Source organism: Lepisosteus platostomus, chromosome 3 (assembly GCF_059453375.1).
Source record: "Lepisosteus platostomus isolate fLepPlt1 chromosome 3, fLepPlt1.hap1, whole genome shotgun sequence".
In the NCBI taxonomy this organism is placed as follows: Eukaryota; Metazoa; Chordata; class Actinopteri; order Semionotiformes; family Lepisosteidae; genus Lepisosteus; species Lepisosteus platostomus.
The window spans coordinates 21544772-21558478 of NC_142613.1; the positions used below are offsets into that span (position 1 = coordinate 21544772).

The window sequence follows — 13707 nt, forward strand, 5'->3', positions numbered from 1 at the left end:
CCACCTCTTGCCACAATACCAAGTTGAATTTTTTGGGGTAGGTATTGTACCAGTTTTGCACACTGGTTAAGAGTGATGTCCGCCCAGTCCTTTTAACAGATTTGCTCCGGCTCATTCAAGTTTCCTGGACAGAGGTTGTGGACTGCAATTTTCAAATCATGCCACAGATGATGGGGCTGAGGTCGAGACTTTGATTAGGCCACTCAAGGACATTCACCTTTATATTCTTGAGCGCTCCAATGTTGCTTTGACCTTGTGCTTGAGATCTTTTACCTTCGGATATTTATAGCAGACTGAAACAAGTTCCCTTGCAGTATTTTCCTTTACTTTGCTCCATCCATTTTTCCTTCTGTTCTAACATAATACCCAGTCCCTGCTATTGAGAACCACCCCCACATCATGATGCTGCCACCACCATACTTCACAGTAGGGATAGTGTTTTTTGAGGCATAGGCAGTGTTACATATAGTGCTTTGAATTTTGGCCAGGATGCTCTATCTTGGTCCAATCGGACCACAAAACCTTTTCCTAAAGCACTCTCATGTTGTCTGGCAAATTCAGGATGGGTTTTGAAATGGGTCTTTGTGGGTAACTGCTTCTTTCTTGGTACTTTCGACTTTCTCTAAGATATTTTCTGGCAAATAAGCAATTTTGTTTTTAAAAGTCCCTGCAATAAAAATACTGACTGCAAAAAGATGTTTAAGTGTAACTTATAATACAGCAGCATTTGAAAAAATGTAAAGGGTCTGAATACTATTGTAAGTCACTGTATGTATTAGTTAAGTTTCTAACAGCTGGGTCCTCAAAATTGCATGCCAACTCAACCTGAAAAGGGAGTTTTGTAACCCAACCATCTCAGATGCCGCCAGAATATTTTACCAGGAGGTGGGTTTGAACATATTTATTCTAAAAGAATAGAATAACTCAGTAGGTACCAAAACCCCCAGATTCTGACAGGTACAGAGTTGAAAAGGAGAGTCAATCAGCTTTAGCTTTGTGGTTGTCAGAGATAAGATGTAACATGAATGTAGTTAACATCAGCATAGATATGAAAACTAATGTGATATCTATAAGGAACCTGACTTAAAAGTAACATACAGATTTTAAAAGGATAAGGACTAAGAAGAGAGCCCTGTGAGACACCAGATGACAAAACCAAACCAGACAAAGCAGTTCCACAACAGCCTCTCTAATCTATTCAGAAAAATGGTAGTATGATTAATAAAAGTCAATTCATAGAACTAGGAAGACATGAATTCACAGAACCAGCAAGGAGGAAAACTGAACAAAAAATCTCCACATAGTCTTTTCACTGCTTTGTTTCAATATAAACCCCAAATGAAACGGTTTAAACAGCTTAACAGCAAATAAAAGATTTTGTTAACTGAATGACAACAGCCTATTCTAGAACCTTTGCCAAAATGTTAAAAAAGTTAGATCTCTGCCAATAATTACTAGGCAGGATGGAGTCTACATTCTTTTTTTAACAGAAGCAAATCTAAGAGCTGAGAGAACAGTTCATGATATCTGTGACAATGGGACAGAAAATTGGACTATTCCAATTTTGAGAAAGTGGGAATAGGGTCCAAAGAACATGCGGTAGGTTTCATTTTAGAAACTATTTCAGGTATCACATGAAGACAGACTGCATAAGACTCTGCAGAGTAGAATGCACTAAACCTGAAAGTACATAACCGCTTGAAAGTGAGGTTATAAGATACAATCTGACTTCTGATGTTATCAGTTTAAAAGTGAAACACCTTAGAAAATCTACTTTACTTGTCTGCAGACTCTTCAAGGATGGTGTTTGTAAAGGGATTTGCCATTGAACACCAGGGAAAAAAAAGGTTTTAGGGTTACCCAATCCTCTTCTTTAAACCTAAACATCCTAGTTGTAGACAGTGCATTACTAAAGGTACTTTATCCATATACAATATATACACAGTAGACACGTATGAAAAAAACATTCATACCGTATACAATGGAACTTGCTTTTACCACAATGAAAATGCAAATACAGATTTAGTCTTGACTGCATAAAAGAATACATGAAAAATGGGCCTGGAGTTTACTTTGACTAATTTTCTATACAAGACTGATAGACCTTCTCCATTCATTAAGCAATGTTTTGCTTGCTACACTACAATATGTACCACTGTGGTAGCTCACATGGGGTTTTTTAAATGTACATGAGAGTTTTACATGAGCTATAAAGGACATGATCCTATCCCTCAACAGGTGTACAAAAACTAGATATATTTCACTTAGGAAAATAAGCCGATAAACTGATATTATGCAAATGAAGAGGAATGGATGGTGTTCATATGAAAATTAGCCATATATACAGCTCTCATGTGACTTCATAGAAAATTACAGTGTACATGTACAGCATCAACAGCGAAACCTGAACCAGATGTCACAAACGGAAACTGGATGGACATGAATTTACATATGAGAACAGGAAGCATTGTTCTCAAAAGTTTGTGGGAGTGTGGAACAAATTATCCAGTCATATTGCTGAAGGCAAAACCCTGGCGTCTTTCCAGGAACCGCTGGGTGAGATTACTACATGAATTAGCTTAAAAACTACCAAACAGGCTAGCTGTTTTACAGCATGTAAAAGGGAAAAGGCAACAGGTTCTGTTTTTTGGCTTAAACAAATGGCCCTAGAGATGGCCAATGAAAGCCCATAAGTACAATAAATGACTTTTTAACACAGAACCCTGCATTTCAGATGAAATTATAAAAAACCTCTGGAGAATGGGTGAGAGGGGTCTGACCCAGATCTCAACAGTTCTGTGTTTTTTTAAAGATTTTTTACTTAAACAACAGGATGGATACACTAGCAAGTTCAACTGAGGCACTTTAATTAAGGTACATTACTTGAGGCATCTTTCCAGGATTTGAACCCACCACCCTCCACTTAGAAATACAAGCAGTTATCACTACTCTATGCCACTGTCTGGATGCCGTAATTGTCAAGATCAGTATTCATTAAGAATACTGTGTACAATTGAGGTTGCTTAAATACAAGAAAAAAAATCACTGCTTTGGAAACAGTTAAAAGAAAAGCAAGCAGATATATCCCCTTGCTGAAAGAAATATCCTGCAATGACAGGGTAATGTAAACATTAATGTATTGTATTGTAAACGTCTTGAATTTTGCCAATGAAATCGACAAAACCCTATGTTTTTCTTCAGAATGAACAATGAAAAACCATCTAGAGGACACTTTGTGAAAGTGCATTCAAAACTGTAAACAGGAAGCAGATCTTTACACAATGGGTTGTAGGAATATGCAACAGGTTGCCCAGCCATGTTGATGAGGCTTCAAGTGCTTCTAACACCAAAGGCTAAATCCTACTTCAAAACAGTTTTCAAATGTCATTCACTTTATGGATGAGCTTTTTAAATTGAATTTAATAAAACTTTCTTGTGATATTAAGCTAGCTTTCATGAAACAGGACAGAACAGAGCATGTTCCTCATATCAGAGGGCCAATATTTTAACTAATCTTGCTGAAAAAGACCATATTGTTAAACTGCGTGGGTTCCATTAGTTTGTAATCTAGTGTCTGCTAATACACTTTATTAATTTTAAGTACATTTCTGGCAGTTTTTTCACTGTCCAGGCAGAATGGACATGTATTATAAAACAGATGGTTTTACACATGCGCTGCTAATGTTCCTGCCAAAAATTTAATTTGATCTGTGTTTAAAGTCTGCATATTCCTTCTAAGTATTTGAGGGTAAATAATTCCCCCTGCTGAAAAGACTGTCAAACTGCAGGCATGACTTACAATAGACAGATTGTGAAATATTGCATAAAGAAATCTTTTATATTGTATTTAATTGTGTTTTAATGCAATCTCTTCTATTATTTAGTGAGAGGTTAATTATATTTTCTACCACTAAATTGTCTTTAAAAGGGCAAAGCAAAGGTGGCTCTGTGGCTAAGGATCTGCGCTTGTGGCTGGAAGTTTGCTGGTTTAAATCCCACAGCTGGCAGAGGAATCCTACTCTGTTGGGCCCCTGGGCAAGGTTCTTAACCCCAAGTGCTCCAGGGATGCTGTATAAATGGCTGACCCTGTGCTCTGATCCCAAGCTTCTCTCCCTGCCTGTGTGTCTCATGGTGAGCAAGTTGGGGTATGTGAATAGACAAATTCCTAATACAAGAAATTGTATATGGCCAAGAAAGTTATCATCACATTTCTCTAAAGTCATTGTATTCTCATCTACATCTGTACTATTACAATGTCAACAATATTTCATTGTGCGTACACATAAGATAGCAAATGACACTGCCAATAACAATTATGTGAGCAAATTTATTAGGTATATTTATAACTGATTAGACACAATTTGTTACAGGTGAAAAGTATGTTGCTCACAACTTCCACTGGTATACTGTATTTTCAATCTGTTTTCTTGAAATCAGAAAAGGAAGATCAAAGGCAGTAGATGTCCAGCTTTTCCACCTCCTAGATTAGTTATTCAGTATCGGGCCACTCCATCACATCTCAGTCAAAAAAGGGAGATTTTGTCACCCATTTTCCTTTGACAGAAAAATTCCCCTGAAGAAATCTTTACTATTAAAAATTGGCTAGCTTTCCTGAATGCAGTGGGCCCCCCAAACCCCAAGTTAATTTCTGTTGCCTGATTTAAAAACAGCAAAGCAACAGCTCTGGTTGAATTGCAATGATGCTTCCATAAGTTATTAAAGAAGATCAACATATCTTAGGGGGAGACACTTGAGATGTATACATATGGATAAAACTCAAGGCTATTGAGAATGCTAGTTAAAGAGACAACAGATCTGTTACTAAAAGCAGTATTGGCTATGTAAAATAAAACCCATAAAATTCATTCCCTATGCCACAGTACTGGTGTTTACCTATGTCATGTTTGCATGGTTTACAATAATTTTAAAATGAATTTTGCCTTACACAATACAATCAAATGTGAGAGTGTTATTTATTACTATATGAAGTTGATTTATTCTCAATACCTATGAATACTCAGAGTGTTAATTATGTCATATTATTGGTGTGTTTAAATTACAGTAATCATCTGTTATGTTTGTGAAAAATTCTTCATATGTATTGGTCTTCTGAACAAAATTACTTTGAGATCATAGTTACTGTGCAACAGAAATGTATGCATTATTATGCTGCGCTGTTTTATACTTTTTTTAAATGTGTCTGCACCCACAAACGGATACTACATCTTTGTAATGATATACTATTCTTAGTTTTTTCCAACAGTACAGACTGTACAGATATATTCTGTATCAGTCATACTGCAGTATGTTTTGTAGTAACAGTCTTGCACATGTGGCAAGTTACTGGTTCTATGTATATGTTAACCTGACACGCTGAAAACAAGTTGGAACTGCACTCATTGTAAAGTTTGTAAGCGTCCTACCTTTACACTGAGTTCTTCTGTAGTTAACTAAGGCTTCTGTGTGTGGTAGACTGAACACGGCAATTGTTCCATTTGAAAAAGCTGCAGCCAGCAGCCCAAGCCTTGGCATTTGAGGAACCTGCAGAATTAAATAACACAAATGAAATATTGTTATTTTTAAATTGAAAACACTGTTCCTTACGTTAATATACACAGGACTAGTGTAATGAACATTTCCATGGGAAAAAGGACTGTTCTCTCGTCATCTTTTTCCTGCTGTGCAACTGGGGTTTAGCTACTTGAATACTATTTTCTACTTATGTGTTCCAAAATACGTATATTTTATACCTTTCTGATACTTGACGGTAGCTCCCATGTTCCACTTGGGCACCACTTCATGTCCCATATACAGCCATAGTCCAAAGCGATCCCATATGCAAAGGAGGGTTTAGTTGAGGGGCTAAAAACAAATTAAAAAGTAAGAACACTACAAAGGTTGTGATACATAACACCAGTTAAATATAAGAACACCAGAACATTAGAAAGGCTACAAACAAGACGGGGCAACTTAACCCATCTAACTCGTTTGGTTGTTAGTAAACCAGGGTAATGACTTTGTCAACATGACTGGGTAGCTTCTTCCAGGCAAGGTACAAAAGAAACATGTTTACTGTACCTGGGGTTTTCAAATATGTGTACACATGAATATATTTCTAAGCATCGTTGAACTACTACGTGTGAACCACTGAACCACTTACAGCTTTGTGTCTTTTTAGTACATCAGACATTAAACAATTCAAACTCTGAGGCAACTTATGAACACATTTCTAACTGTAAAGAGCAAGAAAACTAAGTACCACATGAAGGGGTACATCCATAAAACAGATACAGCATGACAATTAGAGTGCATATAGATACAGCAAATATCTACTAAATGAAAGTGGAGGGACAATTATGTACTTACACTCAAAGAACATTAAACGTTTAAAAAATATTAAAATGTACATAGAAGTGCTGCATGAATTACATGCAAGGTGTAGAACATCAGTTGCAGAATCTACCTGTCTTTCACAATCACTTTAAAAACAAATAATATAAGGTGGGCAGCAGTTAACAGAAAGAGAAGGCAAAAGACATGGTATCCTTCTGTATAGCAAAACTGGCATTAAACTCCAAAAACAAAAATAAATTGTACAGTATTTATAAATTACATACAGTGCCTTACAAAAGCTTTCATTCTTTTTTGTTCCATTTTGTTGAGTTACACATAAGGTATATTCATGTATATTATGTACCTTGATTGGCCAGTTAGCAGAAATGGACATTTAACATTGGATTAAATTATTGGACTGGGTGTTATTTTGAAAGGCACTATATCTGTTAGTACCATTCATTAGATCTTTATATACATATATGACAGTGGGTTACTGCCACACAGAAAATCCGGTTTTGAATCTTAGTGGTGTCTACAACACAAACCAGGTGTCATGCTGCAGGTCACCCACTTCCCAGATCTGCAGTAGTGCTGGCTCAGCGTGGGTTTCCACTATACGGTGTCTTTCATCCATATCCCTGTTGCAAAATATGGCAGCATACTGGCTAGCAGCCGCCCCTTCTGGGCAAGGACACCACTCCATAGACCACACAGGGCCTCCCACAAAGAACATCGAGTCCCAGCGCTCAGGGTGGGAGGACAAGGAATCAAACCTAGAGCAGGAACACAGAACAAAAATGATGTCAGAACCATTTTTATCCTTCTCCTCAGGAATACAATAAACAAGGCTTCCTGCTGTGTCTAAGCACTTAAACAGAGCGGGCTCTGGCTTGTTATTGCTAGAAAAAGTTCTGATATAATGATTACTGTACTGTAAACATTTGTTAAAGATAACAGGTCTGCTGTTCTTATTGGGTAAGTTTATTTGGAAAAAATGGCTTGCAATTTAACAAAAACAGGTGGATTTTCCTAACGAAGAAGAAGCTGAAGGTATTTGCCAGCTACAGTCACAGATCAGTTAGAGAACTGAAGAGATGATACAGCAACTAATTAAGAGGAAGCTGTATAAGCCCAAAGTAGAATTTAGCCAGGAAGACACAGTTAACACCTATATGCGTGAAATTCCACGAGCCAGTAGTTAGGACCTGAGTTGAATGTATCTTAAAGTGGATGGCACAGTTGACAATACTGTGTCCCAAAACTGGACATTTTGGAAATTCAGGTCCAGAGGGAAAAGTTGGTGTTGGTGGTACCTACTGTACCACCAACACCAACCAGCAACTTGGTTTTCCTCTGAGGTCTCCCATACAAGTACTGATCAGGCCTTGTCTTGCTCACCTTCTGTAACATGATAATATCAGATATAAAGTGGTTAAACTGATCTCATAAATGCTAAAAATGGGACATCCCACCTTCTTATTGTATGGAGGCCTGGGTCTTCTTTATAACCCTCTCGGTTTATCCTAAAGGGCACAGATTGTTCTTCTTTGGGTAAGTACTTCTCTGCATCCCTGGATAAAAACAGCATTTTTACCTCTTTGTGTTGTCTCAAATTTCTCTGTCAATATGTAAACACATGTAGGTGTGTTTTACCTTGAGGACAAAAAGTTCCAATCCTTCACAGAAGGAATCCATTCAGGAAAAACCCATGAAGAATGGTGCTCTTCACGGCTGTAAAACAAACAGATTGCCTTACGTCTTGACAAATGGAGACAAGTGAAAGAGCTTACAACACAAAGTGGTGCTGCAAGCATTAGTCAAAACTGACCTCAGCGTATTTATGAATAGGGCTTCTATTTTGCATTTGTTTTTGACATATCTTTCTGTCCTTCGAGCTAAAATCGAGTCATTAAGTTGAATGCATTTACACTTAACTAAGTTGAAAAATAAATTGTTTTTACCAAGGAGTTAAAATTAAATTACTCTTTGGCTCTTGGATTACAAATGAAAACATGGAATTCTGGACAAGCCGCTTTTAAGATGATAATTTAAATCAAAGCAGGCACACGCTAATAGGGGATGGGGCTGGTGAGCATAGGTAGGCTATGAAATAAATGAAAGTATTAAAACATTGTACTCATAGATAAAACCAGCACAAACGTAATGCAAGTTGTACTAGTAAGACATAAATTCATAAAGACAGACACTGGGAAGAGTATACTAATATGGATTATCAATCATTACAGACTCTTGCATTTTGTAAATATACCTTTTGTTCGTCAATAAAATCAATACAATTTTATGACAGATTTTCACATTGCTTTAGCAAAGGTTTTCTTAGTGATACTCACAATTCCTTGGTGAGGTGGGTACAAATCCATACAGGGCCCATGATATTGTTAGGTAAACCATTTGTGGCCAAGCCAACAAACTTTGATCTAGTATGGGGCTACAAGAATAATGAATAAAAATAATAACATTTTTATTGATTAAAATACATAAAAAGTTATGTTGTTTGTTTCCGTTAACTGTTCCATTGCTTGCAAAAGTTTGTTTTACTTTTGGGAAATGAGAACATTCTGGTTAACATTGCGGCACTGGAGACATGGTTTCAATTCCTCGGCTGCTATCTAAATGGAGTTTGTACATCCTCCCTGTGTTCACGGGTTTCCTCCCACAGGGCAAAGACATACTGGTAGGTTAATTGGCTTCTATAATAAAAAACGCCCTGGTGTGAATGTGTGTGTGCCTTATGATGGACTGGCATCCTGTCCAGGGTGTATCCTGCCTTGTGCCCGTTACCTGCTCGACTATGTTCTGGCTCCCCTGTGACCCAGTACTGGATAAAGCAGTTTAGAAAATGGACAGATGGAGTCTAAGCAGTTTAAGTGGTTCTAATGTACTGTATTTGTTTTGTAATTTTGTTTACACCGTAATGTTGTAAGACAGCAATGTTATCACCTTTGAGCCTGCCCTTGTCAGATCAAAGAAGCTAACCAAGGCTGAGCCTGGTAACTAAGAACTGGGATGGGGAACCTCCAAGTAAATTCAGGCTACTGCTGAGAGTGATGCTGGCAGACCAGTAGTTAGCACTCTTCCATCTTGTCCATAATGTTTTAATATTGTAACAAACTGTAATATAATAACTGTAACACTGTAATATAGGAGGTGTTATTCTTCTGATGAGATGTTAAACCGAGGTCCTGCATAACTAATTATTAAAGACCTCATAGTGCCGCTTATAAGAACAGTGTTATCAACCCTGGTATTCTAGTTATCCTGGCCTACCTAAATGTTTTCTTCACTTCTCTGCTTGACAATCTGCTAGAGAGACTGTTATTGCATGTAGACTACAGTACGTCACACAGGGATGTTGCACGTCAGTGGTGGATTAATGAATCCTCTACTATATATCAAGCACTTTAGGATTAAAACTGCTTTGAAAAAGCAATAATTATAATTGTTACTATTTAATTAGCCAAAATGGAATATTATCGATTTTATAGCTACTTCTTCCAATTCAGGATTACAGGAGAGCCAGAGCCTATCCTAGCAAGCAATGGACACAAGGTAGTGTACACCCTGGATGCCAGTCAATTGCAGGACACACACAGACACAGACAAGCACACACTCACCCCAGGGGCAATTTTACAGAAGCCAATTAACCTACCAGTATGTCTCTGGTAACTGTAGTGCCCAGACGAATCCATGCAAGCACACAGAGAACATACAAACTCCCCACACAAAGCTCCTGCGGGATTGAACCCAGAGCCCCAATGCTACGAAGCTGCAATGCTAATAACTGTGCCACAGGAATATTTATTCTTTTAAGGTCTGTTTTAAAACAAAACACAGAGGGCTACTTTAAAGTCACTATAAGTATTCTAATCCTTACAGCAAGAAAATATGTAGAGCACAATCTCTCTTTTAGCATTTAACAAAGAGCCTAGTAGAAACTGTCAGAGTCAACAACTACTTTTATCAAATGACTCCTTCCTTAGAGGTCTGTATTGAATTTGATGCAGTATGATTAAGAATCACCACCACATTTGCTCTACTTACAGTAGAGGGTGTGCTGCATGCTTTGTTCCTCAGGTCCTGCACGTCAGCATCGGAATCGCTACAAGAGGCAACTGCGTCCTCAGAATCTGTCTCTTCAGCAGCTTCTGAAAGGACAAAGTCAGCATCCTTGCTCACGTCGTCGGAGCCGTCATCTTCCATTTTCTTCCTCTTCCTCCCTCTTCCCGATTTCCGGGTCTGCTCAGAGCCTGGCTCGGTCTTAGCTGTGGCTCGCTCTGGTGCTGAGGAATGTGGGGTGGCACCCATCTCTTCAGCCAGGTTGTGGAGGTACAACAGAGCACTGCAATGCAATTTGGGTTCATTAGACAAAGGCCTGCCTTCACACTTAATAGACATCCATCTTTAACTGGCGCACTCCATCAAGAAAAGACTAACAGCATAATTGACTCCCAATGTCTTAAGACGAGGCGGTAATCAGCCCTAGGTGTGTGTGTGTGTGTGTGTGTGTGTGTGTGTGTGTGTCTATCCTGCAATGGACTGCAGTTCAGTCCAGAGTGTACCATGCCTTGGTCTTCCGGCTTGCCGAGATAGACTCCTGCTCCCCTGCAGAACTGAACTGGAAGATGTAGTTAGAAAACGGATGAATGGATAGACTTGGGACCAAAACAATCGGCTCCTAGAAAAATGGCACAACTTTTTTTTTCCCCCCAAAATGAACTGTTAAATGGTCTGCCTTTAAAATGGATGCCAAACTAACACATTTTTATCTGATATCCATTCTGTGTACTCCTCATTAGCTGAGAATACTCATACTCTGGGCGGCACTCTTACAAAATGCAGGCTAAGACCTAGATTGCAGGCAGTGCAGATTTAAGTCTAGTCCACCACAGTGTTGGATGTTAGTTAAACTATCTAGGATGTTCAATTTTCTTCCCAGCTGAGCTGCCTGTGCCTTTCTGTGTTCCTGCAAACTCAGGATATCATGTGCTGTACCTGTCCACATTCAATATTAACTGTTCTTTTGGGCTGACTTTAACTATAGGTGCCCCTCTGGGATGTGTGCTTAGGCCCCTGCTGTTTTCCTTGTTTGCCCACGATTGTGTGACCAGACACAGCACCAACTGCATCTACAAATATGCTGATGACACTACCATCATTGGCCAAATCACCGGTAATGATGAGACAGCCTACAGGGATGAGGTCAGGTACCTGGTGGAGTGGTGCCTTGACAATAATCTCTCCCTTACCGTCAGCAAAACCAAAGAGCTGGTTATCGATTATAGAATACAGGGTGGGGACCACACCCCTGTTCACATTAATGGGGTGGCTGTAGAGATGGTTAGCAGCTTCAAGTTCCTAGGTTCCTTCATCACTAATGATTTTACGTGGTCCCAGCATGTAATTCGAGCTACAAAGAAGGCACTACTTCCTCACACAGCTGAAAAAAATTGGTCTATTTTCAACTATCCTTACTACATTTTACAGGTGCCCTATTAAGAGTGTGCTCACGTGTGGTATTACAGTGTGGTTTGTGGTTTAGCAGCGGCTCGCTGTTTGACCGGAAGGCGAGCCAAGTCCATTATTGGAGTACAGCTCTCCTCTATTTTGGACAATTTTACAACACGCTGTCTCAGGAAGGCTGGAAGTATTGGTAAGGATACCAATCATCCTGGTTTCTCTCTGTTATAGGAGCATAAGGGCATGATTCCAGATTCAGATACAGGTTCTTCCTACAAACTGTCAGATTACTTAACGCTACCCTTACCACTAACTCACATTGATGTTTTTTCTCTTCTCATACTGCTTGTCTGACTTTTTTTTAGGTTGTATGTTATTTAATTTGTTGTTTCTGCTGCTGTTCTGTGTTTAGGTTTTTGGCCATTCCTTAATGTCTTTTTATCAGAGAATACATGCAAATAAGCATTTCATTGCCCTTCTGCAGATGACAAAGAAATTGAACTGAACTGCGCTGTAAGGCCCATGGTGTTAAAAAATAGACAGATGACGTCAAACTGCACATTCAGGGAACAGGAGTTTTGTTTACTCCTCCCACAAGGAAATGAGAGTTAAAGCTGAATTTAAAAATGGAAACCAATGGAAAAAAATATTTGGCATTAGGCTGATGTCTAGTTGCTGAGATTAAATCACAGTAGTTTCCCCTTTCCCCAAATACTTTTGAGATGAACAGTTGGCAGACAAAAGTATTGATACCTTTAATTTACATACAGACAATTAATAAGCATTTGGTTATACTTTCATTTTTATCAATGATTTGGCTTTGAAGCTTACCAATTCACCCTAACAAGCAGTAGTTTGTGATCTGGAAGGCAACTGGTTACACCAGAGCTAATTTACAATTTTAATTTAAAAAAGATGTGTACATTTAACTTACCTCTTTTTCTAGGTTTTCATCTGTAATTATTTGTAAGAATTTTTGAGCATTCTCAATATAATGAAACTAGCTGACTTTTAAGGGTGACTTTTCAAAATGTCAAGACCATAAAACAAGAGCTGTAAACAGGCTTCATTGTGAGGGTGTGGAAATGAGAGCTATATACAGTACTCTAACCTACATCTTGAAGGTTTTGCCACATGAGGAAGAATAATATGCCCCTCCCTGTATGTGTGGAAAGAGAAAAGATTAATTTTGGTAAAATTCAAAACAAAACCGTTCCAAAAAAATGCAGAGGCAATATGCAATGGCAATATAATAATAATAATTGCTTACACTTATATAGCACTTTTCTGGACACTCCACTCAAAGCACTTTACAGGTAACGGGGACTCCCCTCCACCACCACCAATGTGCAGCGTCCACCTGGATGATGCGACGGCAGCCATAGTGCGCCAGAACGCTCATCACACACCAGCTATTAGTGGGGAGGAGAGCAGAGTAATAATGAAGCCAATTTATAGATGGAGATTATTAGGAGGCCATGATTGGTAAGGGCCAATGAGAAATTTGTCCAGGATGCCAGGGTGACACCCCTACTCTTTTCGAGAAACACCCTGGGATTTTTAATGACCACAGAAAGTCAGGACCTTAGTTTTACATCCCATCCATAGGACAGCGCCTGTTTACAGTATAGTGTCCCCGTCACTATACTGGGGCATTAGGACCCACATGGACCGCAGGGTGAGCACCCCCCGCTGGCCCCACTAACCTCATCCAGCAGCAACCTTAGTTTTTCCCTGATAATCAGTAATTACACTTTAGAGAGAGAAGTCACTTAAAAAAAAAAATTTGGAAAATCAGAGGCCTTATTTATGTCACAGGAAAAATGTGGGTCAATGGTGCCATCTAGTGGCTTTTTGAGCTTTCCTACAAACTCTTAAATCTTTCTGAATAG

At 38.8% G+C, this 13707-nt stretch overlaps 1 protein-coding gene across 2 annotated transcripts in view; it reads right to left on the reverse strand.

Moving 5' to 3' along the window:
• Positions 1-13707, reverse strand: part of gtf3c2 (general transcription factor IIIC, polypeptide 2, beta) — a 51406-nt gene that overhangs the window by 33222 nt on the left and 4477 nt on the right. For both annotated transcript variants that reach the window (XR_015935356.1, XM_088624942.1), the window contains exons 4-10: positions 10400-10697; positions 8688-8785; positions 7990-8067; positions 7809-7907; positions 6882-7109; positions 5751-5862; positions 5424-5541 (exon numbers count right to left, since the gene is read on the reverse strand). Coding sequence is in view for 1 of the 2 variants with exons in the window: in XM_088624942.1 (XP_088481068.1) it covers positions 5424-5541; positions 5751-5862; positions 6882-7109; positions 7809-7907; positions 7990-8067; positions 8688-8785; positions 10400-10697 (1031 nt within the window). In the remaining variant the exon portion in view is untranslated. The remainder of the gene's footprint in view (positions 1-5423; positions 5542-5750; positions 5863-6881; positions 7110-7808; positions 7908-7989; positions 8068-8687; positions 8786-10399; positions 10698-13707) is intronic.